Genomic DNA, 27,366 nt, shown 5'->3' with positions numbered 1-27,366 from the left:
TCTACAGGAAGCGCTACCTCAAGAAGGCAACATCCATCATCAAAGATCCCCACCATCCGGGCCATGCCATCTTCTTGCAGCTACCATCAGGCAGGAGGTACAGAAGCCTTAAGTCCCACACCACCAGATTCAAGAACAGCTATTTCCCTTCAACCATTCAGTTCTTGAACCAATCGGCACAACCCTCATCACTACACAGTTTAGCAATGCTATGACCACTTTGATCACTTTACACTAAAATGGACCTTTTTTGTTCTAGTTGTGTACTTTCTTGTAAAATTGTGTTTAGCGTATATTTTTCTTGAAAATGCTGCTTATATGATGCTATGTGCCTGTTTTTTCACTGCACCTGTGCATACATGTACCTGTGGCATATGACAATAAACTCGATGTTGACTTGTAAAACACTTGTTGAACTGACCTTTCACCTTAAAGAACCAACTTATTTTTGTGGAATCTCCAAGCACCTGCAAAGGACTGCAATTTGTACATACTCTCAATGTTGTACATAATTGTACATAATTCACTGGAAAGTGGATAAAAAAGGACTCGGAATTAGGAGATCTGTGGGTGGGATTTTCATCCAGCAAAAATCAATTAAAACCTACCAAAGATTGTATAAACTGCACTTAAGTTGACAACTGAGTCATGGGTGACAGTGTGAAGACAGTGGAGGCTGCCACTGTCATCTACAGCAATATGATGTCATGCTCATGGATTCAGTGCTGAATCATCTAAGCAGTGGAAGAAAAATAAGTAGAACGGCACGATCAATTATTTGCTGATGTGCACTTTCCTCAAAGCCCTTACTCTGCTTTCTCAGTGTATCAATTTCATACTCATTCAACTTGCAGGAATACCCGGCCTTCTACACATCACTCTAGACAGATGCAGAGAATGGGACTTGGCCCCCTATCTATTTCAAAAATAACACCTGCAGAGAGAAGAGGCACTGAAGGACAGTGTGTCTTTTATTTTATTTCAATTTGTAAATTATATATCAATTTGTTGTTATATATTTGTTAATTATATTATTTTATTTTCAACTTGTAAATTATGTATCAATTTGTTATGTTAAATATTTGTTAATTATATATCAACAATAAATATTAATTTGTCAAAATGAAATGATAAAAAATGCATGCCTGGCCATCAGAGAGGGGTGCTTCACAGCTACTTTGTGAGAAGAATAAATTTCAATCCACACATATGACAATCAACACTCACTCATGTTGACTGGATGTTACTAGTGAGTGAAATAAAATCACATGCATAATGATTTAAAGCATTTCTTATCCAGACGATTCTATCTCATGCCTTTAGTCTCCACAAGGCCTGCAAACATTCTATAGAAAGTGGCTTAGGAGCATGACGATGACTCCCTTTGAGGGTGCACTGCCATAGCACTCATGCAGATCAAGCCCAAGCTCAGTTACTCCAAAAGTGGAAGCCATCACAAGACAGATTGTTGGTGTTCACTCTACCCACCATAACTGGCAGCAAAGTTGCTTAGAGGGTGCATAACAATCCAAGCTCTCCTCATTAGAATGCTGATGCTGTACCTTAGGGAGCGCAACCAGGAATGCACTGGCAGATTGTACTGCGTACACTTGCAAAGAACTTGGAAGAATCATTCTCAAGCATGAATAGTATGACATCACAGACATTTGCAACGACACCTTTGTCCTTGGACAGTATGGTCACCTGCATGATGCAACAAGCATGGCAATCAAATGGGTGCATGCAGGCCTCCATCTATGAAGCCAGCTTAAAAAGTCCACTAACCTTCACCAAAAGGATTCACGATCGTATTGCAAGCAGGAATGTGCATGTATGCCACAACAGGGACGAGGCTGAAAAGTGTCATGGAAATGGGGACTTGGGTTAAACTGCTTCCTCTTCCTGCCTATTGCACTTATGCCATTGCTCCTCCCAATCCCATTCCGTGAGTTGAAGTTTGATGAAAATATCCCAAAGGCTGAGCCTGACCCTGAATAGATGCAAGAGAAGCAGTCTCGTGGGGATCTCACCAATCCCAAAACTCAGAGGTATCCAAGCAATTAACCTTAGATATGGTGATGGGAGCAGTCTGCATCCATCACTGCTGAAGCCATGCAGAAGTGCGAATTGGAGGCAAAGTAAAGATTTTCAGTTAGAAATGTTACACACAAGTTTCTGTCATAATTTTGAACCAGGTAATTACTATGATCTACATCTTTTGATGACCCAGTAAGGCATCCAAATCTACTGGTTGACTGCACGTGACCTTTCTCACCATAAGTGGCCAGTCTCATGCCTGAATTTCACTGAGACTTCAAGAAGGGCAGAGGAAAAGGCAGGAGATCAAAAGGGCTGGAGTGCAGGGTTGACATTGGGAGGATTGGGGTGAGGCTTGAGATCTATCTCAGGGAAAGAGCTGGAGCGATGCTGTATAAGGATCTTTGTGCGACTACACACCCTATCACACAGAAATATAGAAGCTCAAGTGGTTGCTGAACATACCTGAGTGACTTGGTGGGGTGGAAAGTGACTTAAATGCCACTAGTGCAGTCAATAGCACCTGCACCTGTGGGATGCCAGCCAAAGCCGTCAACTCAACTGACATCACTGCTGGTGGAGCTGACATAATTGGTTGTCCTGGGAAACAAAGTAATGGTCACCAGGGCAGGTGATTGCAACTTTCTGCAAATGTCGCCTACAAATCCCTGGGAGGAGATAGAGGCAAGGAAATTGCAAAGAGTGGTGATCTTTACAGCCATCGGTAAGGCGTGACCAATAGGTCTTCCTCCACCTGATCCAAACTCCTGAGCCTCCCTAGTCACTGGTGTTCCATTGCATTGAGTAAGCTTCTGCCTAAGTATTATGTGTGGCAGGTTATGGCCTCCTGTGAACCTCATCTCTCAGCCTGGAGTGCAGGACTGTGTGAGCAAACACCTGCTCCTGCTGTGCACCTTGGATTTTAACTGGGTTCATTTCTCGGCACCACTGTCAATACCAGCATCGATTGCCTGCCCCTAATTGCCGTTGAGCAGATGGTGGTGAACCACCTTCTTGAACCACTGGAGACCCTCTGGTGAAGGTATTCCCATAATACTATTGGATAAGGAGTTCCACGATATAGACCCAGCAAAGATAAAGGAACAGCTAAATATTTCCAAGTCAGGATGGGTGTGACTTGGAGAGGGTGACAGTGTTCTTCGTGGTGTAGAGGTTGTTGCTTTGGGACGTGCAATCAGAGTAGCCTAGGTTAGAAATGGCAATGCACTTTGTAGATGGTACACACGGTGCACCAGCAGAGGGAAAGAATGCGTAAGGTGATGATGTTTCAAATGTTTCAACTAATCAAGTGGAGTGTTTTATTCTGAATGGTATTGAGTTTCTTAAGAGTTGTTGCATCTGTACTCATCCATGCAAGCAGATAAATGGGATTAGTGTTGATAGGTGTCACGGTCAGCATGGACAGGGTGGGCTGTACGATTCTGATTCATAGCACTACAGTAATGAATTCCAATGCACCAAAGGCTATGTATTCAAAAAATTGGTAGTAACCTGGATAAAACACTCCATTGACATGATTTAAATGTTTTAAAGGCAACGAAAGATAATCATGTAATTTACGCTCTTTTCTCTACAACTATGCCCATTGACTTTGCAAATTACTGGAATTAATAAAAGCAAATATTCTTTTTCCACAATTTTGTCAGTCTTGTCTGCAAAACAGCCCTAAGTATTTGAAGTTCATCTCACAACTGAGATAGGACCATTCTTATCAGCATATTTTCCTGTCACGTCTTTGATCCTCCTCATTTGCTGCTGTGCTCTTGTTTTGATTTCACTGATGACCTTTAAGAAGCTTGGGAATCCTATGAATCCTCAGATGATTAAAGCCGTTACAATTATTGTCCACCCACAGCCTAATGTACTGGAGATGAGTGTGGATGTTGGAGGACAGGAACAAACATCCAAATGCCTCCCAAATTCTTGCCTTTAACCCCCTCACCAACCACTGTGGCAAATGTGGCTCCTGAGCAAGTTCCCTGAGCAATTCTTTTGTTTCTGGCTTACATGGAACTGGCACTGCTAAATTGAGTGAGAAATGTACTTGATCAACAAATAATGGGAGTGTAATATTCTTAGGTGTCCAGAATGTGGCTGGTCTGCATCTCCAAGGCAAAATCCTTTAAAATTAATTATTTTTGGAGGACTGATGGGGGCAGATACCAGTTCACTTCTCAGGGCAGAATTGCGAATAACACCTTCCCACCACCTCTAATGCTTCAGACACAATCTGTGGCCTTTGTGGTTGAATCATTAACTTTTACTCTTCCTATTAAAGACCAAAGATTTCATGAGTTAAACACACCAGAAAATTGCTCCATACGTATTCTACAGCTAAGCCTGGACAGATAGTGAAATAACAATTTTCTTCAGAACAATGACTTTCAGGTGGCCTGGCAATTAGCAGCATAGATGAAATCCAACACAACTTAATTTACACTTTGCTGACAGATTTGAACCAGGAGACTTACCCATAACCACAAGGTTAGTCATTATGTGACTTCTGTCTTAGCATTGACAGACAGTAAGGGCTACTTAATACTGAATCTTCTAAAGAAAACTAAAATTAAGAGCACATTGATCCAAAAACATTGAGAAAGGCTTTATGAGCAGATCTGTAAAGCTATAATCCAGTGGCACAGAAACATTCTTATCAAGATGATCCAAAAACTTCAGTCAATGAGAGCTACAAGTTGTGGTTACAGTGAATATTTAATCCTCTCTACAGCTTAGTTCCCTGGAACAAAGGATTCCTTTAATATCAATGAAGTAGATGCTCTGATTATTGTCCCATAATCCATCAATAAATGGACCATGAATAAAATCTTAGACTCTTTAGGTCTTTGGACATGGGGCAGTGCCTTCTGGAAGACAAGCATTTAACTTCTGGTTGATCAGCAATCACAGACATTGATTGAAATGCTATTCGGCATACCAGGAAAGACCACAAGGAAAATCTTTTTATTTATAAACAAGACTAAACATCTACAACCAGTCTGAGGAATTTCAGTAGAGTAGAAATTTTTCCAAAGTGCTGATAAACTCAAGAGCTATTCTTCATCAAAGTAACCTTGCTGTGACAACTGATGATGGGGTCTAACTGAATGAAGGAATGCATGGCTTTATAAAGAATAAACTGAACAGGTTAAGGACAAACACAAAGGCAGGGGCTTGTGTCAATCAACTATCATAGATGCAATTCTTTTGTATTCTTAAAAGTGGGTGCTCAGGGGCCAACCTTGGCAATACAAGGAAACTGTGACAGGTCTAATTAACCCATACAGACATTGGGGGGAGGATGGAAGAAGCTCTTTCCTTTCATTAACTGAGTGAAGTGTGCCCCAAGTCTAGCTCAGAGTTAATTATGTGGGAGTTCAAGCTATAGTTAAGAGTTAAAAGTTGTTTAAGAATGGCTTGAGTACAAAAGCTGCATCAACACATGGTACTTTATTATAGTTTATAGCATTTCTTAAGATATAATCCTACATCATACAATTCTTCTGTAGCTTCTTGTAACAACATTTGTTTTATATTTGTGATAGTATTTCTCATTATATTAGTTGCAGCATTATTTTCAAACAGTTAAAGAGAATTCTGAGTTGTGCAGCTCTGAGTCTTGGTAGCTTTAACACACTCAAACTAGTTCAGGATTGAAAAGAGTTTTGGTATCGGTATTGGTTTATTATTGTCACTTATACTGAGGTACAGTGAAAAACTTGTCTTGCATGCCGTTCGTACAGGTCAATTCATTACACAGTGCAGTTACATTGAGTAGTACAGAGCGCATTAAGGTAGTGCAGGTAAAAATAATAACAGTAGAGTAAACTGTCATAGCTACAGAGAAAATGCAGTGCAGGTAGACAATAAGGTGCAAGGTCACAACAAGATAGATTGTGAGGTCAGAGTCCATCTCATCATACAAGGGAACTGTTCAATAGTCTTATCACAGTGGTATAGAAGCTGTCCTTAAGCCTGGTGGTACGTGCCCTCAGGCTCCTGTATCTACTACCTGATGGGAGAGGGAAAAAGAGAGAATGACCCGGGTGGGTGGGGTCTTTGATTAAGCTGGCTGCTTTGCCCAGGCAGCGAGAGGTAAAGACGGAGCCCATGGAGGGGAGGCTCGTTTCCCTGACGCGCTGGGCTGTGTCCACAACTATCTGCAGTTTCTTGCGGTCCTGGGCAGAGCAGTTGGTATTGGTATTGGTATTGGTTTATTATTGTCACTTGTACCGAGGTACAGTGAAAAACTTGTCTTGCATACCGATCGTACAGGTCAATTCATTACCACAGTGCAGTTACATTTGAGTTAGTACAGAGTGCATTGATGTAGTACAGGTACAAACAATAACAGTACAGAGTAAGTGTCACAGCCACAGAGAAAGTGCAGTGCAATAAGGTGCAAGGTCACAACAAGGTAGATCATGAAGTCATAGTCCATCCATCTTATTGTATAGTCAGAATCATACAGCACAGAAACAGGCCCTTCCACCCACCTAGTCCACACTGACAATTAACTACCATTTACACTAAGCTTACACTGATCCCAATTTATTCTCCCAATACTCCAAATCAATTTCCTCCGGATTCTATAACTCACCTAACACCAGGGGAATTTTACTGTGGCCAATTAATCTACCAATCTGGACATCTTTGGGATGTGGGAAGACACCAGAGCACCCAAAAGAAACCCACCATGGTCACAAGGAAAACATACAAACTCCACACAGACAGCACCTGAGGTCAGGACTGAACCTGTGTCAATTGGAGCCATGATGCAGAGGCTATGGTATGTGTCATCATGCTGCCCATGTATCAGGGAGGACTAACCATAGGGTGCTGCAATAAAACTAATTCTTGTGACAAAGGGACTTGCTACGAGTGGGGTCATATATGTTACCAGTGTACTTACTTTTTCATCTCCTAAATCAGCTTTACAAAACCCTAGGTTAGGTAAGTTGTTACTTCTTTCTATGCTCCATAGAAAAATTAGCTGAAGTGAGCAGCAAACGGTACTCTGCCATTAACACTGGCCTCATCGTACAAAATTACATGGTGCCCCCTCCTCCTTACTGCAAGAAGTCTAACAATGGTTCACAACCAGATCAGGCTCAATTGGAAGGAGAGTGTATTATGTTCACTGTCTGAGTCTAACAAATGAAAGATGAAAAGTTGGCCAACGTACTTGAAGGAGGTAGGTAACTACTGTACTGTACATGGAAAGAAGTCAGAAAGGGAGAAGGACAAAGAAGGGATACAACAAGAACAAGATACTGAGATGCAAGAAATTCTATAGATGCTGGAATCTGGAGCAATACACAAGAAGTGCTGGAGGATCTCAGCAGGTCAGGCAGCATCCACGGAGCGAAATAAACAGTCGACGTTCTGGGCTGAGATCCTTCATCAGGACTGGAAAGGAAGAGGGTAGGGGCCAGAATAAGAAGAACAAGATACTGCCATCCTGCAGGTGACTTTAAATAAGAGCAATTTGGCAGATTCTCTTCAATTAAGCATCCACAACTATCTTTACATTCACCAGCTGATATAAAAGTGTTCCAGTGATCAATGACTTTCTAATCACTTCTTGGTACTGGTAGCAGAATCCTTAGAATTAACATTTTACAGGGCAAAAAAGCAATGAGCCAATGATGAGCAATCTGCCTGAGCTCATTCATTTCTTCCAGTATGGTCCCAGCAACAACTTCCAAAGGAGCCCTGCTCCCAGGTGTTCTGTGAGTCCCAGCACAAGGCAAGACCTCTGAGAGCACAAATGGACCCCCTAGCCTGAATGGTGATTGAGGCTCATCTTGAAGCGGCTGGTGGCATTATAGAAGTGAAAATATTTCATACTTGTTTTTTTTTTTGCTTGTTCTTGAAGGACATCTCCTAATTTTTGATTGCAAAATATCATTAAAATCTTCAATTCTTGATTCTAAATAAACATTTGTACTTCTTTAGCAAAACTGAGAATTGCTGACCATACAATAATGTGCTTTGTTTAATGCATATTTTCTAATATTTATTCATTTATCACAGTTGGGCATTGTTGGTATTTATTGTCCATGTCCAGATGCCCTTCAGATTGAGCTGGGGAGCTGCAGTCCTCCTAGTGAAGGGATTCCCACAATGCTGTTGGGTAGAGAGTTACACGATTTAGACCAAGCAACAATGAAGGACTGGTGATATATTTCAAGTCAGGAGGGTATACAACCTGGTTGGAAATCTGCATGAGGTACGGTTCCTGTGTGCTTGCATCTCAGCCCTTCTTGATGGTAGAGGTTGTGGGTTTGGAAGGTGCTGTCACAGTAACTTGGGTGAGTAACTTCAGTGTTTTTTGTTGATGATATGCACTGGAGCCTCTCTGCTTCAGTGGTGAGAGAATGAATGTTCAGGGTAGCGAATGGGGTACCTATCAAATGGGCTGCTTTGTTCTGTATGTTGTCAAGCTTATTGAGTGTAGTTGGATCTGCAATTATCCAGGCAAGCACAGAGTGTTCCATAGATGGTTGAAAGGCTTCGGGTGCTGGGAGGCGAGTCACTCACCACAGAATACCCAGTCTCTGACCTGCTCTTGTAGCCACAATATTTATGAAGCTGGTCCAGTTTGAACATCTGGTTCACGGTGACTCCCAGTTTGTGGAAGGCAGCGGACTTGGCGTTGGCAACATCTAACTTCACTTAGCCTGAAAGAGTTTTAAATAATGCAGGTTTCGACCTGAAACATAGATAATTCCTCCCCCCCCCCCCGCAAGATGCTGCTCGACCCAGTGAATTGCTCCAGCAGATTGTTCGTTGCTGCAGATTCCAGCATCTGCAGTTTCTTGTGTCTCCAGTTCAAGTAAACTCAGCTGAAGGGAAGTTTCAAAGATGTTGGCGCCAACTTCTACCAGGATGGCACCAGGCCTTGCTGAGTGTGGGGCTCCTACCCCTGGCTGTGTACCCAAGAAACAGATGCCTTGGCACACAGTGGTGCAAGTGAACTCACTCCCTGATTCACCCTCTGCAACTGAGGGAGAAATTATCTTGCTGAGCAAAGAATGCAGTAGTGGAAAGCAAAAAGACAGATGGCAAGATATGGAGATTGATTTGCTCCTTTGATGGCCCAGTGAATTTACTAAACAGCTGGGTTACAGATTAGGTTACTATTGGAAAATGTCCCTTTAAGACATAGCACAGTAGTGTGTGTGTGTGGCATGATTACGACAACAACAGGAGATAAGGACGTGATGATGTTTTTGGAGCAGTCCAGTCAGAGAGGAGAGAGAGAGAGGGGGGGGGGGGAGAGAAGGGGGGAGGGGAGGGGGGAGAGAGAGGGGAGGGGGGGGAGAGAGAGGGGAGGGGGGGGAGAGAGAGGGGGGGAGAGAGAGGGGAGGGGGGGAGAGAGAGGGGAGGGGGGGAGAGGGGGGGGGGTAGAGAGAGAGGGGGGGAGAGAGAGAGGGGGGGAGAGAGAGGGGGGAGAGAGAGAGGGGGGAGAGAGAGAGGGGGGAGAGAGAGAGAGCAGAGAGAGAGAGAGCGTTTTGAGAGAGAGAGAGTGGGGAGAGAGAGAGGGGGGAGAGAGAGAGAGGTGGGAGAGAGAGAGGGGGGAGAGAGAGAGAGGAGAGAGAGGAGGAGGAGAGAGAGAGAGGGGAGAGAGAGAGAGGGGTGGAGAGAGAGGGAGAGAGAGGACGAGAGAGAGGGGAGAGAGAGAGGGGGCGAGAGAGAGAAGGGGGAGAGAGAGGGGGGGAGAGAGAGAGAGGGGGGGAGAGAGAGAGAGAGGGGGGGGAGAGAGAGAGAGGGGGGGAGAGAGAGAGAGAGGGGGGGGAGAGAGAGAGGGGGGGGAGAGAGAGGAGAGGGGGAGAGAGAGAGAGGGGGAGAGAGAGAGAGGGGGGAGAGAGAGAGAGGGGGAGAGAGAGAGGGGGGAGAGAGAGAGGGGGGAGAGAGAGAGGGGAGGGAGAGAGAGAGGGGAGGGAGAGAGAGAGGGGAGGGAGAGAGAGAGGGAGGAGAGATGAGGGGAGGGAGAGGAGAGAGGGGAGGGAGAGAGAGAGAGGGGGAGGGAGAGAGAGAGAGGGGAGGGAGAGAGAGAGAGGGGAGGGAGAGAGAGAGAGGGGAGAGAGAGAGAGAGAGGGGAGGGAGAGAGAGAGGGGAGGGAGAGAGAGAGGAGAGGGAGAGAGAGAGGAGGAGAGAGAGACCCTGCCTGCTAGTCTCTGTATCGATGGATGAAAAACAATAACTGTGTCTGTCACTACAATCCACGTATGGATTTTTGGAATAATCCAGTGGAGTTCACTTTGTCATTAACCTGTAGAGGGAAACAGGTATTTGTGTGGACAGCCATGTCTAGAATGCCTTTCAGGGTGGCAGATACTTTGGAACAAAGGAATGGAGATCATCAGTGATTGAGGTGTCGTATGGGTTCCATCGTGGAACATTTGGATTTTGTAACTTCTCTCTCTATTTTCTCTCTACATTTCCTCTTCAGTCAACGGTGCCTTTGCAGAAGCCTTTGCTCATGTTTCACCTTATGGCGTGCTGAGCTGAACTTTGAGAACTATTCCTGGAGTTGGAGTTTGGGAATTTGCCACACACACACTTTGAGATTAGTTTTTGGGGTTAATGCTTAAGATCTAACATTTCTTTTTCCTCTAACACTCTAACATTTTTACTTTTATTTTTCTTATTATCATAAGTAGTTATTAACAAAATAGTTTCTAACACTTGTACATGACTCGGTGTGTTTCTTTTGTTGCTGGCACGTAACAGCTGAGTGAGCAAAAAAGCAGGGATGTGGGTTTAGTATCCAGTTGGCCAGAATTAATTTAAATGCTCTGGAGAAAAGAGTCAATGAGGGATTCAGCAGCTCATAGCTGCAAATTTGCTCATTTGGATGTTGGATCAGGACAAGATTTGGTTAGATGAGTTGTCAGAAACAAGAAGGAAGGTACTTAACCTCAGGACCAACATTATATCCAAAATATGCTTGTAAATTTAGTATATACTGCAGAGACCAACCATTTGCTTGCCCCCACCCCTGTTCTCGCACTAGTGCCTACTGAACTGGTGCTGGCAGAGTACAAGGAGAGCACCAAGGCAAAGCATTTTCACTGCCACACTACAGTGGCACAGCGCAGGGTGTCTGTCACTGACATCCAGTGACAGGGAAGCTAAAGTATGTGCCAAGTTGAAAGCTTGTAAATGCTTGCAGTTACAAGTGTAACTGTTTTCTTGGCTTTGGAAGGTCCCACTCAATATAATCATAAATAAGACAGAAAGCAGATGTACAATACATCCAACTAGTTCTTCTAACTGGAGAAGATATTTTAATGATGTAATTACACCACCGCTGTAATTTCTGTCTCATGTCTACAGTTTCATCACTTCATCTGTGTTAAATGATTTTCAAGGGTTGTTTGGTTTTGGCAAAAAATGCAAGGAAATTTGGGAAGCCCCACAAGAACATTAGTGCCATCAGTTCTATGCTGATTTCTGGAAAGAACTCGTGAGTGTTTTTTCGCTATTGCCAACTATTTAATATATCCCCCTGTGTCACTTGCATTGCAGCTGCAATATTGTCCTTCACGGCCTACTTTATGCTTGGTTTTCCCATTGGGAATTTTCCAGTATTTCTGAATTCCAATAAGGAATGGAGTCAGCTAGGTCAGGCAGAACCTGAGGCAAATGACATCTGCCTGCCAGTTCCCATATGGCAACATACACGGACTGGGATTCGCATTCTATCACTTGCCTGAAAAGCAGAGCCTGTGGAAGCTTCACTTTACAAAGAAAAATGTCTCCGAGTAGTGCCAATTTATCTTAGAATTAGAGCATTGTTGCAGCACAGGAAGAGGGCCATTCAGCACACTGAATTCATGCTGGCTCTGTGCAAGAGCGGTCTAGTCAATTCAGGACTGCAGATCACCCGCAGTCCATTTCCACCACTGACAGTTAAGGTCACACACACCCACTAATGCCATGTATCTATTATAGACTACCACTGGCATACTTACTGACATCACTAATTCAGTTCTGCACAAATTCATGAATTTTTTCTGGAACAAGTACCTTGATTTCCTTCCTTTTGTATAACTGATGGCAGCATAAAGGTAATAGAGGTAGCAGTGCTTCTGAAGATGAGCAAGTCACACGACTTTGCTCCCCTGCTCGGTGTCTTAATCCATGTCAACAGCAAATCATTCTACTAAATCAGTATGCAGTTTACTGGCATCCAGCACCTCCATGTCAGAGACACTTCGTTCTGAATTATCATGAGGCACCTTTATTGAAGGTGTACTATGGTAGGAGTCTTTGACCCTGAAAGAACTGTCTCCTACTTGCTTCTTTGGAAGCAAATATATCTTTTGAAGCCATGACACTATGTAGTTAACTTGGATATGATTCGAGCATCTGTTTCATAAGTCCATTTGCATTCCCGAGTAATAAATGAGCGCATCACTGGTATGCTGAGCCACTGAGAAGTTGAAGACACATCACTGCTCCCTGGATCAATCTGGAGCATAGTGTAATATGATCATGCTAGGATATCTGAAGGTAGCCTCACCAGGGTAATGTATGAGGAAGGAGCCTCTGAAGGCAGCAAGTTGACAGGACAGAGTGAAACAGCAGGACTTTCTCTGCCATTACATGTCATTCTCATACTGCAGAATTTTTCTTGATTATCACATCTTAACATTGCTTACATCTTGTCTCATCCCTCTACAAATATGGCACCTTCAACTGGCAGTTACTTCTTTGCCAATAAGGATACTCTGTAGACCATTGATAAAAGTTGCACACCTTCCCTAAACAATGTGTTCACCAAATTACTCCTTAGCAAAAGTGTCTGTGTGTGTATATGTATGTGTGTGCGCGTATGTATATGTATATGTGTGTGTACGCGTGCATGTATATATGTGCGTGCGTGTGTGCACATGTATATATACATGTGTGCGCGTGTGTGTGTGTGTGTACTCCTATCTTACCATTATGCCTTCGCTTGGCATCTTAAACTGAATCTTGAGCTTCTCCCTTTGGAAAATTTGCATCTTCACTTTCAAATTTGTCGATGGCTATTCCTCTCCCCTTCTCTGTGACTTCTCTGCTGGCCTCTCAATCCCCTGAGTCGCTGAACTCCTCTAATTCTGACCTCTCTTGCATCTGTGATTTTAATTGCTAGGGGTTGTGCCTTCAGCTGCTCAGGAGCTAAACTCTCTAAATACCTCCCTTAATCTCTCCAATTCTCTACCCATTTTGTTTTAATCCCCTCCTTGAAACCTTCCCTTTTCACCAAACATTTGGTCATGTGTAATAATATTTCCTAAATAGAGGCCACTGTAGATGGTCAGAAACAAATGCTAACCTCCTGACTCTCAAAGCCTTTTCACCACCTAGAAGTCAGACTTGTGACAGAATATTCTCCAGTTGTCTGAAGTAGTGCAGCACTACTTCAAGAAGCCTGATACTAGGCTGAACAGCCTGAGTGACTGATACCTGTCCACCACCATAAACACTCACTTTACTTTCCTGCTCATCATGGCTACAGTGTTTGCCATCTACTTGAGGAACTCACCAAGGTTTATTCAATGGCATCTCCCAAACCTACAAACTAAACTATCAGAAGTGTAAGGGCAACAGGTTCTGGAGCATCATCACCAACAGTTTCCCCTTTAAGATACACACCATTTTGACTTTGAAATATATTTCCATTCCTGCACTGTCACTGGATCAAAATTCTGGAACTGCTGACTATGCAGACCTGCAAGAGTACCTTTGCCACATGAATTCCAGAAGGCAGTTCACCACCCTCACCTAAGGAAATTGGAGGATGTCAATAAACATAACCCTTGCCTGTAACACTCACATCCTTCAAGGAATAGCTGTCAATGATAGCATCCGTGAGAAGACCCAAGACTTGCATCTTGTTTTGGGAAACTACCACGTGCTTCATTGCAGCATGAAGAAATCATCCCATATATTGTGTGAGCACCTTCCTTTACATGATGAGTCTAAAATAGCATTGGATCGTATGAAGCCCAGCAGGTTATGCTCCGAATGCCTTGCTCTTTTCTAAATGTTTGTGACATCTGGATCCTTATGCTTTACAATCAAGAGGTGGTACGTTCTGATCGTCTCGGCCAGTCCACGGTTTGTCCTCTACGTCAACATTATTTCTTCCTTCCCATTCATTCTGTGGGATGCTCAGTGCAGTCCCTGCTGGCCCACTCTATCTCCCCAGGACCGGATAACAGTTGACAGTGTGGAGGATATTCTTTGGTTACACGGTAATATCAATGTGTTGGCGAAACGGGCTGAGAAATGACAGATGGAGTGTCTGATAAATGTGAGATGGTGTCTGATAAATGTGAGATGATGCCTGTTAAATGTGAAGTGATGCATTTTGGGAGTACTAATGAGGCTAGGACATATACTATGAAAGGTAAGGTCCTAGGGAACATGAGGAACAGAGCGACCTTGGTGTGCCAATCCAAAGATCCTTGAAGGTGGCAGTGCAGGCTGATAAGGCATATGGGATACTAGCTTTCATTAGTCGAGGCACTGAGTACAAGAGCAGTAAGGTTGTGCTCCAACTTTACAAAACATTGGCCATACCTCTGCTGCACTAATGGAGCGGGAGCATGTGGGGAAAAAAGTAAATGATGAAATGTGCTGTGCAATGCTGGTGGCATATTTACAGTGTGTGGCTGTTCTTTCTCAGGGACACTTAGAGGGAAAGTAGAAGTTGGACTATTACTTATGACAAGTTGGGGAACAACAGGAGGAGGAAGAGGTGAAGCACATGATCCCAAGATCTGGTACTGATTCCTGATGTGAGGGAGAGTGCAGAGATTTGGGCATCTGCCCTTAGTGGATTTCTGCATATGGCCATAGTGGGCTTCTTTATCTTGGAAAATAAACAAACAGGTCAGTGGCACACTGATATACAATTTGCAAAACATGGTCCAAATAATTATACTGGCAATTGTGCATCAGGTAGTTATTTACCATGTAACGTCATTGTACTCTGAGGCACAAACAACTGCAATGATATGCCCTTAAAATACTTAACAGAATGTGAGGAAGAATTTATTGTAAATGAGCATTGCTGAGAGGCACTGGTGCTTCTTCTTATTTTCCTTCACCTGGTAACACTTTCAACTTTTTCCAGTGGTGAATGCACATGATGGAGTGTCAGATTTTAAACCCAACGCCCTGTTCTTCTGTTGCCCTGTATGGACTGTTCAAAGTCAAACAAAGCTTCACTCCTCTGCATGTCTTTCTCAGCAGCATTTGTTATAACTCAACTGAAGGACATTGGGACGCTCCGTCCTCCCACAAAACCGACAGTCATTTACTTTTGTTATGTTTTTTCTCTGTCCCAAAAGCAACGTCAATGATACTTGCCCCTAGCTTTAAAACCTGCTGCAATTCACTACTTTCCCGTCTTTCTCACTCAAGGACAAATTTCCATTTGGTCTTGCTTTTGCCAAGCTCACCTGAAACATTAAAATGAGTGCTGACCCGTGAAATTAAAGCAAGGTCTGCACTCAAATTACTATGCAGGCACGATTCATGCTTGAAGTGCCTCTACAATACCATTGGTCTTGACTATGACTGAAAAATCTGGACTGTTTCCTCTGACTATTGCTTTAACAAAGGCCTAAATGTATTTCTTTTGCCATCAAAACTATTTCTACCCTGTAATGTTAAAACTTTACAGATATGGCTTTCAGACTTCAACTCCATGGTAATAATGTTCATACTGAACAGCCCTGAAGGTCAACACATTTATTCAGTGAATAATCCAGTTACAGAGAGTAAGGAGGATCCCAGTTCACTTCACAATATTTTTACATGATCTCATTTGATTCAGGTAAATGGATTAGGATAGCAGAAAAACTCCTCTGCACATATTCTAATAGAAATATGGAAAATCTGCATTAATGTGACAGGTAAAAGGGAGCCTCAATTTTAGTTCCTCGTTCAAAGGAGCATATCAGAACACTGCAGCATTCCACCAAGATGCCTGTTAGCATCATACACTCAAGTCCCTGGAGTGGCTTTGGAAAAGATTGGGAGGCAATAGGACTGCCAGTTGATGTCAAATCTTGAGGTGAGGAGCAGATGGGTAAAATTGGAAAGATAAAAAAAAATCCACATGATTGTTATTGGTCAGTATAAATTCCTGGTCTGAGTCTGATATTGCTTTAAAGTCTTTCACCTTTTGTTCAATTAACTGCTAGCCAGAATTAAGTACATGACAGAGAAAAATTATCGGTCACCTCGAATATATATCCAGGAATTGTGAACCATCACATTTCTTTGTGCTACATGAATCAATTTTTATTAACACTGAAAAGCTGATGAAAATCTTGATCTTACTGAATGGGTAGCAAGGTCTCTGATTTTTATTACAGGTCCACAGAGCATCTGCCAATGTCTAGCTATATTTCTCAGTCCCACACAGTTCACAGGCTATTCGTGCACAGGTGGACTTTCAACATACCCAAAAAGGGCAACAAATGCCAGCCAGCAACACCCACAACCCTTGTATGGGAAAGAAATGTTAAGAACACATACATACCTTGACATGCTTTTTCTTCAATGCACTCAGTTCTTTTTGTTGTTTCTTCTGCAATTTTAGATAGGCCTACAATATCAAATAATGAAATGATTTGTTTGCAGTTGAGAAAAGAGCATAATTGCAATGGGAATCCAGGATTATGTCCTTCTTTTGATTTAAAGAGGTCATATCCATTATCCCATTATTTCATTGTAACAGCAGCCCTAATTGTGTGTACCCCCTCCATTGTACAATGGTTATTATTTTCATCTTGTTGATGACACACAAAAATTACATTGTATTTTCTGCATGTACTTAAAAAGGACACTTGCAGACTTTTTTAAACCTTTAACAGTACTGACAGACTTAATAAGCTCTATGCCTCTCTAACCAATAGTTTGATGCATATTTTCTTCATATTGAGACACAAAAATAAACATTATTAGAGAAAAATACAGATAATTAGATGTCAGGACTAGCTGTAAAACCATTGCATTGGCCCTAAACTACTAAAACTTACCACTTAGGATATAAATTTACATATATAAAAAATACAATGTGCCCTTTTGGCTGCCTTCAATATGCCTTTTCCACTGGTCTCTTCCCTACCCTATTAATTAAAATTTACCAACTCCAATCCAATTCCAATTACTCAATCTGCAAATATTTTTAATTGTTTCACTTCCCTGCCCCTAGCATTCATTCATTCACTAAAGTAGGTTCTTACTGGATAAAAAGAGCGACAAAACTCACGTTCTCAGCCTACATTGGAACAAGTAATCTGTTCATCTGAACTGTGGCCAACAATATTAGTGATGCAAGACTGTGACCCATGTGACCAACGCTAACCAGATGATTAAGGTCACATGTGACATGAACGGTTAAATATATACAAGGGAGAAAGGATCCATGATTTATTCTGAGAGATTTAGATGAGAAAGGATGGGTGCCAGAATGAATCATAAAGATCAGAATGGACTTGTTTGTGCTGAAAGACCTGCTCTGGTGCTGTGTATCCTAAGCAATTCCATGGAAATTTATTTCCTCTCTTTTTTGTCTTCTCTACTGAAAGATAATTTTCTAATTCAGAGAACTGGTGAACAATTTGATCTCAGATCTTCCCAACATAACTTTGAGGTAGGTTAAAAGAATTTTAGAATTAGGTAAACATAAAGATAAACCAAACATAGCACGGAATAAAAGGCAACTTGACAACTGCAGAGAAAACTTATGTGAAGGCTAGCAGAGACCCATATGCAAATTACAAATAATATGTCAACATCTGAAGCGAACTTGATTTGTACTTCAGAAAATGTTCAATATAAGTGAGCAGCTGGCATGAGTACTTAAGAAACTTCCTGCAACAGTAACTACACTTCAAAGGAATATAATTAGCCTTGACACCCTGGAACGATGAGAAGCACGAGGTCCTTCCTTAAGATTGGGAATCTCCCCTGATCCTGAATATTCCAACAGTATCAATAGTAGAAACTTTCCATTAAGTGGATACCTGAACCTTTACAGCAATCAATACTGGGTTTATCTGCCCTGGGCACTCTAGCCAAAACACTAAGCAATTTGTTTCTGGTATTCACAAAGTGATATTCACACACTGATATTCACAAAGCTAACATGTCATTCCAGTAGTTTCTTTAAGTTTTAAATCCTGACCAGCACTATGTAAATCCTTCCAGGAAATTATCACCTCAACTTTCATAGCTCCAAGACAACTTAAAATGGAGTCTGGACGATAGCATTTAATTTTATTTTGTTTTTGTGCTTTTATTAAGACCCATTCTCTGACATGAAGATTTCATGATACTGATTGAAGATGGAATGGTTGCATGATTGTAAAGAAGAACAAGAACCCTTGGATCATTTTTTGAGTCCATTTGACTAACGGTTAAGCAACACACACTAAGAAGGTCACATATTTCAGGTTATTTACAACGTAAACGGTGTCCATTCAGCTCTCCATATTTGATCCGTGGCTTGTGCTATGCACAAAAGCTACATCAGGGATACATTAGGCCTCAGTGCTTCCTTCTGAGAAGTGCTACCTGATTATAAATGCAGTGCTGTTAGGTAACATTGAATTACAAAAGATCAAGCCTCACTATGATGCCTCCTGGAACCACAGCCAAATGAAACATACTGTCTCTTGACATACAGAAGTAATAGATCCTTGTCTACTAACAGGTTAATGGAAAATCCTCCTGTTCACAGGACTGACGTTCACCGAAGAAAAGATAATGGAAACAGACAGATGAAGCAAATGGGAAGGTATCATATGACATAATAATGTAACATCAAAATCACTGTAGTTTCTAAAATGTTGCATCAAAATTACCTTCATTTGCTTTAAGTCCTCAATATTCACCTGAGGTACTAGTGTCATATCTATGGGGGGGGGGGGGGGAAGAGAAGAAATCGAAAACTAGTTATTAACCAGATCTAAAACTATCTCCCAATTTTTTTTTCAAGTATTAACAATTCAATTACACTGCATTGTAAAGGTATAAAATACATACTTGTGATGTTAAGATATTTCATCTATATGGCTAACCATAAGTGCATTTTAGGAATTTAAGGGTGGAGATCAGCAAACCATAGGATTGATGGATTTTTCTGTGGCGCTTACCTGGCTTAGTGCTCAACTTTCCAATCTATGCTCTTAGCATGCAAGACTACAGGAAGAGCATGAATTCAAATGATATTAATATTATCTTCCTCAAGTTGGAAGTTTGCCACGTTAACTCAGGGAGTTGCCTCATGCTGCTTTACATCTGAAATATTTACTTACAGTTACTTATCTACCCAGGAGATTGAAAGAGTGGACACTTTACATGTGTTTATTAGATGAAGTATCGCTTATACAACACAAGTGGTATATGCAAATTATAAGTATCTGAAATTGTGAAGCACAAGTTACATCTTTTAGGGCAGTCATTGATTAATAGATTAAAAATACTAGCTACACACACTATTTTGTTGACCAGATTGCAACTATCAAGGACCCCAAAGGACTAGGAATTCTAAAGTTGACTATGACTGCACTGTATGTATCTATGGAACCTTTCATTGATATTATGAGTTGTGCTGTACCACCACAATTATAATGTTGGTGCTACAGGGAGATGTGGACACTTATATGAAGTTTTGTACTGGAATGGTCATACCAACGAAAGGCAGATCTCACAAGCATCAAAAGCCAGTTAAATTTGTCAATGTGAGTAAAGGAGCCTGAAAAAGTACTAATTTTGTAACATCTTTCCCACTGTTTTCTGCTCAAATAATCATATTTAACATATACTTAAAATTATACCACGTGGACTGTGGTTGATGCCGTGAAGATAAGGAAATAAATGCAGTCATCTGTTAGAATCATGATTCAGTGTAGGTAAGTGCAATCATATATTGCAACATGATGGCAGAATCAAGGGAAGCTCCATTCGACACTTTTGTTACAGAACATTTGTTTTTGTAATAGTTTAGGTCTTGGCTTGCTGGAAAACCAGTGGAAAAATCAGGGTATTTAAGGTCTGAAATTTGAAGTGTCTTCTGAGTCTGGTGGTTATATATAACCATACAGAAATGCAGAAAATAGAGTGAGAAGAAGCACAATGTATCTGGACAATGAACTATTTCCCAAATCTAAATGCAAAAGGAATATTATTGCTCAAAAGTCCTGCTCAATATTCACAGTCATAATGTGTCTGTGTCACCTTCTATGTGTCATAGAATGTGTCACATTCTAATCCAATAGTGTATAATAAACAATTTATGATAAAATCTTTTAAAATATGTTACTCTCTTGTTTGTCACCTTTCTTAGCATCATTTCCAATTCCTTGGCCAGAAGTCGAGTTCTGTCTTAGTTCCGAGCTGCTTTGTGGTGTTACACTTGCTTTGGCTGGATTAGTTTTCCCTTTTTTGTCATTTTTCGAGTTGTCATTTGGCACATCCGCTATATCACTCTTGAAATTTAAAGCAGACAACATACAACATGTGACAAAACAACAGTAAACATGCTTGATGAAGAAACTTTTTCCTGAATGTGTCTCCTTGGAAACTGAGACATAATCTACATAGTTTATCACTCTGCATGAAGCCTAGGCCATCAATTGCTCTCTGACCATTAAAGTCAATAGGGAATGCACTAGAAGCGCATTGAACCATACAAGTAACTTCAGCGGGAAATCTGACCACTTTACCGTCCTTCTGCTGGTTGCCCAACAGACACAGAGAAACATAGGTTCTGTAACGGCAGGAAAATGGTCAGATTTCCCACCAAGGCTGCTTGTATGGTTCAATGTGCTTCAGGTGCAGGTCTATTCTCTGGAAGATACCGCCTTTGGGATCACGAGCATTGCTACAGGGCTCAAGGGGTAGTGCATTTTGTCATCAGTAACGGTTGCATCATGAAGCAAATTGTCCAAATCTGCCTGCCATCCATTCGTCTTGATGTGCCACTTTGCATTGCCTCAGAAGGTAAAAACTAATACACAGGAACTTGCAACCCTGCACTGGGGTGCATTACTTTCAAGCAGGGATTATTTACCATTGTCATCCATTGAGTTCCAGTCCTGATCATCCATTGAGTTCCAGTCCTGAATATTCAAATCTGTCTATTAGGATATTTCTCTTCTTATCAAAATCAACACTTTCCTTATCCTTTCCTTCTACTTGTTGCCTTGTTTCTAAATGCTCAGCACTGCTTCGTATCATCGTCTCCCACCTGTGTGCTTAACTCTTTCAATATTTTCTGATTCATTCACTTAGCCCCAGTGATCTCACCTCACTGACTGTGAAAAAGGTATTTTATCCAATGCTTACTTCTCTCTGTCATTTCCAATGCAATTCACCACACCAGCTTCGTCCACTGCCTCTCACCTGTGACTCATCTTAATGTAAATGAACTTGCGTGACTATGCATGTCCAGCAATTTTTTTAACCTTTTTTCCAGATACTACAATGTCATTTGTCAAGACTCCTCAGAATTCATTCTTGGTACTTTCCTTTTTGACATCCTTTTCGACACTGACCTTTATTAACATCAGCCGTGGACACAAATCTACTTTCACATGTACACTGATGACATTCATGTTTGCCTTTCCTGTCTTCCTTGATCTCACAACCATCTGCACGCTCTCAGTTTGCTTGTCTAACTGTAGATGACCTGGAAGCTTTTACCTTTGAACACTGCAGAAAAATAATGCATTCAGTCTCTGGCTAAAATCTCCACTCCCTTGCCATCAATCCTATTCTCATATCTGGTTCTGTCTTGAAGTTGAGTTAAGCAGCTTTGATGTTCTGTTCGTCACAGAGCTGAGCTGAACACCCCAGATCCTTTTCTGTACCAAGACCACCTGTTTATATCCCCAAAATCCCTGCCTGTTCTACCGCTAGCATATTAGATTGCTGCTAAAATACTCATTCAATTTGTTTTTACTGATGTACTTGATTTTTCAACACAGTCATTTTTGGTCTGCTAACTATCCTTTACCTAAAGATAGTTCCATGTTTTATTATCCATAATGAGCACAACTACAAGCTCTCTGACCAAATTGTTACTCCATTAACAGGAACTGAGAAAAAAAAGCTTCAAACTGCTTCCCTCCCTCTGGTGCCAAAACATTGACCTGTACCATCTCCATTCTTTGGTTGTTCTTCCCCAAACTCCCTCACCTCCCTACTTTATGCACCCCCTTTAAAATATACATGCTTCAGCAACTTCAACAGCAGATTGACCTCATAACCACCTTTTTTATGATCAAACTTTCATTGCTACTTCTGATATTTATACAAAAGGCTCAGTGGCTTCTCCTTTTGATTCGCTTTCTGAAGCAACCTTGAAATACCTATGTTAAGTGTATTATTAGTGGCAACCTTTTTCATGGACAACGTACAATAGAGATGTATGGAAACACTGTAGTTGTATTCCTTCCATCAATACATAAGTGTGACATAGTTGAATAATAATGCAAATGTTGTAAAATGATAAATAATGAAACAATTGTTTCACTAATTAATTGCAACCTGGCAACTGATGTTGATTTAGTTAGTCCTGTAGAGAAATATTTCAAAACAACTGAACTGAATGTGTATTAAGTAGAGCTTATTGTGCCAGAATTGTAAAAGGATGCAAATAGATTTAGTTGGATAATTTACCATTTCCTTGAGCCCAAAAAAGATAAGAATTTATTTCCTGCAATATGTTTTCTTTCTCCCTTCCATTAAATCATGTACAGGTATTATTCTGAGAAGGCCTGCAGTACCTTACCCTGGAGAGCATTTCTCTCACAAGATTGTTAGTCAGCTTGAGGAATGTCAACCAGAGATCAAATGTGCTCCATGCTGTGCACTTTAAACATGAGCCAAAGCAGGAAGAAGAGGTTGCTGTAATTTTTTTTTATTTGAACCTCATGAGTTCCTTCTTCTTATCAACTGTGACTAATCAGCAAGTAGCAATAAAATCTTAACCAAGCAGTGAGAACAAACTGCAAAATGTCTGGATTTTATAATTTATAAACGTTTTTCAATTCCACCAACAACTATATCATTTATAAAGCATCATCAAATTTGTGGTGCATATTAGTCTGGAAGAACTGCAAATGTATCACAATGGCATCCAGAAAGTAAAGAGTCCAGTGATAAGAAGAATATCCAACCATTATGATCCTTCAGCATTACAAAACTAAAATCAGAAAAAAATTATTTTGACTTTTGCTCTTCAACATATTGAATTGATATTTGAAGGTAGAGGTGAGTATATTTCCTTTGTCTAATATATAAGACAAAATCATTTGGTAATTTTAATTGGTTTATAGTGACAGTTTAGAAAATATAATTTGTCTGAATATTCCAGATGAAAGAAAATATACTGCTTGCTAATCAAATGTACAACAAATAGCATTAAAATATTGTTACATACAGTTTCAATTCCCATAGCCCTCATTTGGTCAGCTCTCTTTTCCATCACAGACAAAAATTTCTTCGGATCTGACAGAGCATCAACAATATCTATTGGAGAAAGAAGTGCATTAAGGCAGCTTTTTAAAAAAATAACAATTTCTACTGTTGAGGCATGCAAACTAAACACAAAACGTGTTTAGTATCTTTCATGATCCCAGGATGTCCCAAAATACTTTATAGGCAATAAGTGCATTTCAAATGTGCTCATTTCTGTAATATGTCAAGCCCCACAAACAGCAATATAGTGATGATATCCAGATAATGTTTGTCAAGGAATAAATGTTAGAAAAGATACCAGGGATAATTCCTCTGCACTTCAAAACGGTGCCTTAGTTTAGTTTACAGTATGCAGTACACCTTCCATATTGACCTGGAATCTGAGCCAAGATTTTGTTCCAAAGTTGCTGGAGTACGACTTGAATATACAATCCTTAAGAGTGAGTGTGTGACCCACTGAGATATAACTGACATCACAAATCAAAGATGGGCCTAAGATAAAAATAAGCCAGAACAAATAATTCTGGAAACATTATAAATATAAATCCATATAGATAGGTCTTAAAGGAGGAGAGGGACTGGATAGGTGTAAGGATTTATAAAGATATTTTAGAACATGGTTAACCAGTGGTGGGGTGAAGATAGAATAGATGTTGAAGTAATTAAAGACTGAGGGATTCTTGGAGAAGGATCATTTGTGAGATTGGTGAAGAAAATGAGAAATATGGCAAAGTCTTGTGAGCATTTAACAAAATGTAATGTTTAAACTCTTGGCTGTTAAGATAGCCGATAAAGTTAATCGGGACAGGGGTATTGCAGCATCGAATATGGACGACAGAGGTCCACAGAAAGTAGAAGATGGGAGGTTGGACTGGAAAACACTGACAGTGACCAAGTTTGACATTAAGGCAACATTTGACAGTGTCACATCAAGGCACTTTGGTAAAACTGGCCAATGGGAACTGAGGGTAAAGCTCTCTACTGGGTGGAGTCATACCTCCTATAATGGAAGTTGGTTGTGGTTGTTGAGGATCAATCACCTCCGCTGTACTTTCCTTTCCATCAGGTCTAAATCCCACAACTCTCTACCCAACATCACTGTGACAATAAATTAGATTTTTGCCATCACTCTCAAAAGCAATTTGGGATGGGGAATAAATACTGGGTATGTCAGTGAGCCCTGAATCCCATGAACAGATAAATACATTTTTAATGAGCCAAACTCCAATGTGCCCAATCCCATTCAAGAACTGCAGGAAATGGATAATCCGCACAAAAGATTATCCAAACTCTTGTGCTTTGTTTTACAGAACACAGGCATATCGTCACAAATTAAATAACTAAAATACATAGCCAAACCTCCCCTGTGACTTATTTAGCAAAGATCACATGTAATTGACTCAGGTAGACAACAGATTCCACATTCCTTATTCCCATCTGTGCTGAGTTAATTGATCATAGCCTGGATGGTGATAAGGATGCTACAACTGGTTTTATCATGCATGACAAGTGTAAAGATAGAATATGAGAATTTAGTCATGAAGTCATACAGCACGGAAACAGGCCCTTCGGCCTACATCCGTGCCAATCATCAACATACTAATCCTACATTTTTATTTGCTCCGCATTTCAATCAATTTCCCCGATTCTACTACCCACCTACACACTAGGTTCAATGTACAGCTGTCAATTAAACAACCAGCCTGCACGTCTATGGGAAGTAGAAGGAAACTGGAGCACCCAGAGGAAACCTACAGAGTCACAGGGAGAATGTGTAAACTCCACCTAGCACTGAAGGTTAGGATTAAACCCAGGTCATCTGGAACTGTTAGATAACACTTCTACTTGCCTAGCCACTCTAAATTTGTTGACTTCAGTACAGGACCCGGTTGAGATAAAGTTAGACAACAGGCTGACAACACCATGAAGAGCCGACTATGAATCAATTCCATTTGGATATGATTGGAGTTTTTAAACTAGCAAGAATCAGTGCTTTCAGAAAAGGCCACCAGGCAAGGCAGAGGTCGTGTGTTTGAAAGAGAAACTCTCTCTCGTTCGCAAACAGAAGACAAAAGTAACTAAGATTATATAAACTGGTTTACTTTGTGTTCTGGTTAAATGAATAACACGTTACAATGATATGTGTACTTAATTGATTTAATTTTCATAAAAAAAACCAACTTGCCAAAATATATTACCTTGCACAACATCCCAAAGTGCCTAATGGTCAATGAACTTCTGAAGAAGTCACTATAACAATGTAAAAAAAACATGGTGGCTAAATTTCCCACAGTGAGGTTTCATAATTAACATGACAACCACCAGATCTGTTGTAATGATGTTTAATAATGGACAAGCACTCAACAGCACAATGAGAATAATGCCTCCACACTCCTTCAAGAACCGTCATTGAATCTTTTATGGCCATCCAAGATAGCAGATGGGGCTTAGACTTAACGTCTCACCCAAAAGATAGGACCTCCAACACCACACCACTCCCTCAGAATGTCAATCGATCTTTTGTGCTTCATCTCAGTGTGCGACTTAAACCCATACCCTTCTGACTCAGAAACAAGATGACATTTTTCCATTATATGGGTGTTAAAGAACAAGAGTGGGCAGCTTTACAATACAGATACCAATATCCACTGCAATTTTGAATTTGTTGCTGTGATAAAGTAGCAATTATTGTTTGCTAATTTGGTAAACTCACCTCCAAAACCATCCGGGACATAGGTTTTAAGTACAATATTACAGAAGACAGTAGGCAATGATAGAGGCTTATTGCCTTCATTTCTGAGGGATATGTGCCTGTAGCCAGCTTGAAGCCCATCCAAAGGTAAGATTCTCTGGCCAATCAACCTGTTGTTGTCGTCATAAACTGCTATCCTCAAAACTGCAAGGTCAGGCAGAATTACCTGGAAGATAACAAGTTTTATATTTGTCTCTGCTACAGGAACAAAATCACCTGTGTGGTTTAAAAAGCATTATTGTATTTCTCCAAGCAGTTGGGTGCACCTATTTCACTTGTGAGTTGTTACTTAAAACTATTAGAAGAACAGGACTCTTGAGCCTGCTCTGTTTAAGAATCGAAAATGTTTCAATAAGAACTCCTCTCATTCTCCTAACTCCAATGAGTACACAGATAAAAAACTGTTCAACCTTCCTTATAAAACCATCCTTCCATACTCAATCATCCTAGTGAACCTTCTCTGAACCGTCTTCAATGATAATGTGTCTTTCCTTAAAATAAAAGGACTAAAACAGTATACAGCACTCTGGATGTGACCGCATTAGTGCCTTGTATAGTGAAAATGAACCGCCTTACTTTATACTCCAATATCCTTGAAATAAAAAATATTCCATTAGCCTTCCCGATTACCTGTTGCACCTGTATGCTGGGTTTCTGTGTGTTCATGTACAAGGACCCTCAAATCCCTTTGTGCTGGAGCTTTCTGTGGTCCTTCTCCATTTAAATAATAGCATTTTCCATTCTTCCTTCCAAAGTGAGCAACTTCACATTTTTCCACTTTATTGTTTGCTAACATTTTGTCAACTCACTTAATTTATCACCATCTCCATGAAAACTGTTTATATCCTCCTCACAGCTCGTCTTCCCGCCTACCTTTATATCACCTTCACATTTGGTTACAGTACATTCACTTTTCTCCTTTAAACCATTGATATATATCAGGCCCAGCAGTGATGCCAGTGGCACCTCACTGGTTACAAGTTACCAACCCTGAAAATGATCCTTTTATTCTACCTGCTGCTTCCTGCTTGTGAGCCAATCCTCTGTCCATGCTA

The 27,366-nt window shown here is 40.9% G+C and overlaps 1 protein-coding gene and 1 long non-coding RNA gene across 13 annotated transcripts in view; one reads left to right on the top strand and one right to left on the bottom strand.

The window, feature by feature from the left end:
• LOC127567769 (1-phosphatidylinositol 4,5-bisphosphate phosphodiesterase beta-4) overlaps nt 1-27,366 on the bottom strand; it is a 473,077-nt gene that overhangs the window by 46,005 nt on the left and 399,706 nt on the right. For 7 of the 12 annotated variants that reach the window (XM_052010782.1, XM_052010777.1, XM_052010780.1 and 4 more), the window contains exons 30-34: nt 26,273-26,477; nt 23,522-23,610; nt 20,414-20,564; nt 18,939-18,988; nt 16,610-16,675 (exon numbers count right to left, since the gene is read on the bottom strand). In XM_052010782.1, the coding sequence (XP_051866742.1) occupies nt 16,610-16,675; nt 18,939-18,988; nt 20,414-20,564; nt 23,522-23,610; nt 26,273-26,477 (561 nt within the window). The remainder of the gene's footprint in view (nt 1-16,609; nt 16,676-18,938; nt 18,989-20,413; nt 20,565-23,521; nt 23,611-26,272; nt 26,478-27,366) is intronic. The other 5 variants (XM_052010784.1, XM_052010783.1, XM_052010786.1 and 2 more) reach the window with 2 other exon arrangements.
• The window catches only part of LOC127567772 (uncharacterized), a 113,185-nt gene that overhangs the window by 63,503 nt on the left and 22,316 nt on the right, over nt 1-27,366 (top strand). The window lies entirely within an intron of this gene.

Source organism: Pristis pectinata, chromosome 3, assembly GCF_009764475.1.
Source record: "Pristis pectinata isolate sPriPec2 chromosome 3, sPriPec2.1.pri, whole genome shotgun sequence".
Lineage (NCBI taxonomy): Eukaryota > Metazoa > Chordata > Chondrichthyes > Rhinopristiformes > Pristidae > Pristis > Pristis pectinata.
Note: the sequence above shows the minus strand (reverse complement) of the source record. Positions and strands in the feature narration are given on the sequence as shown.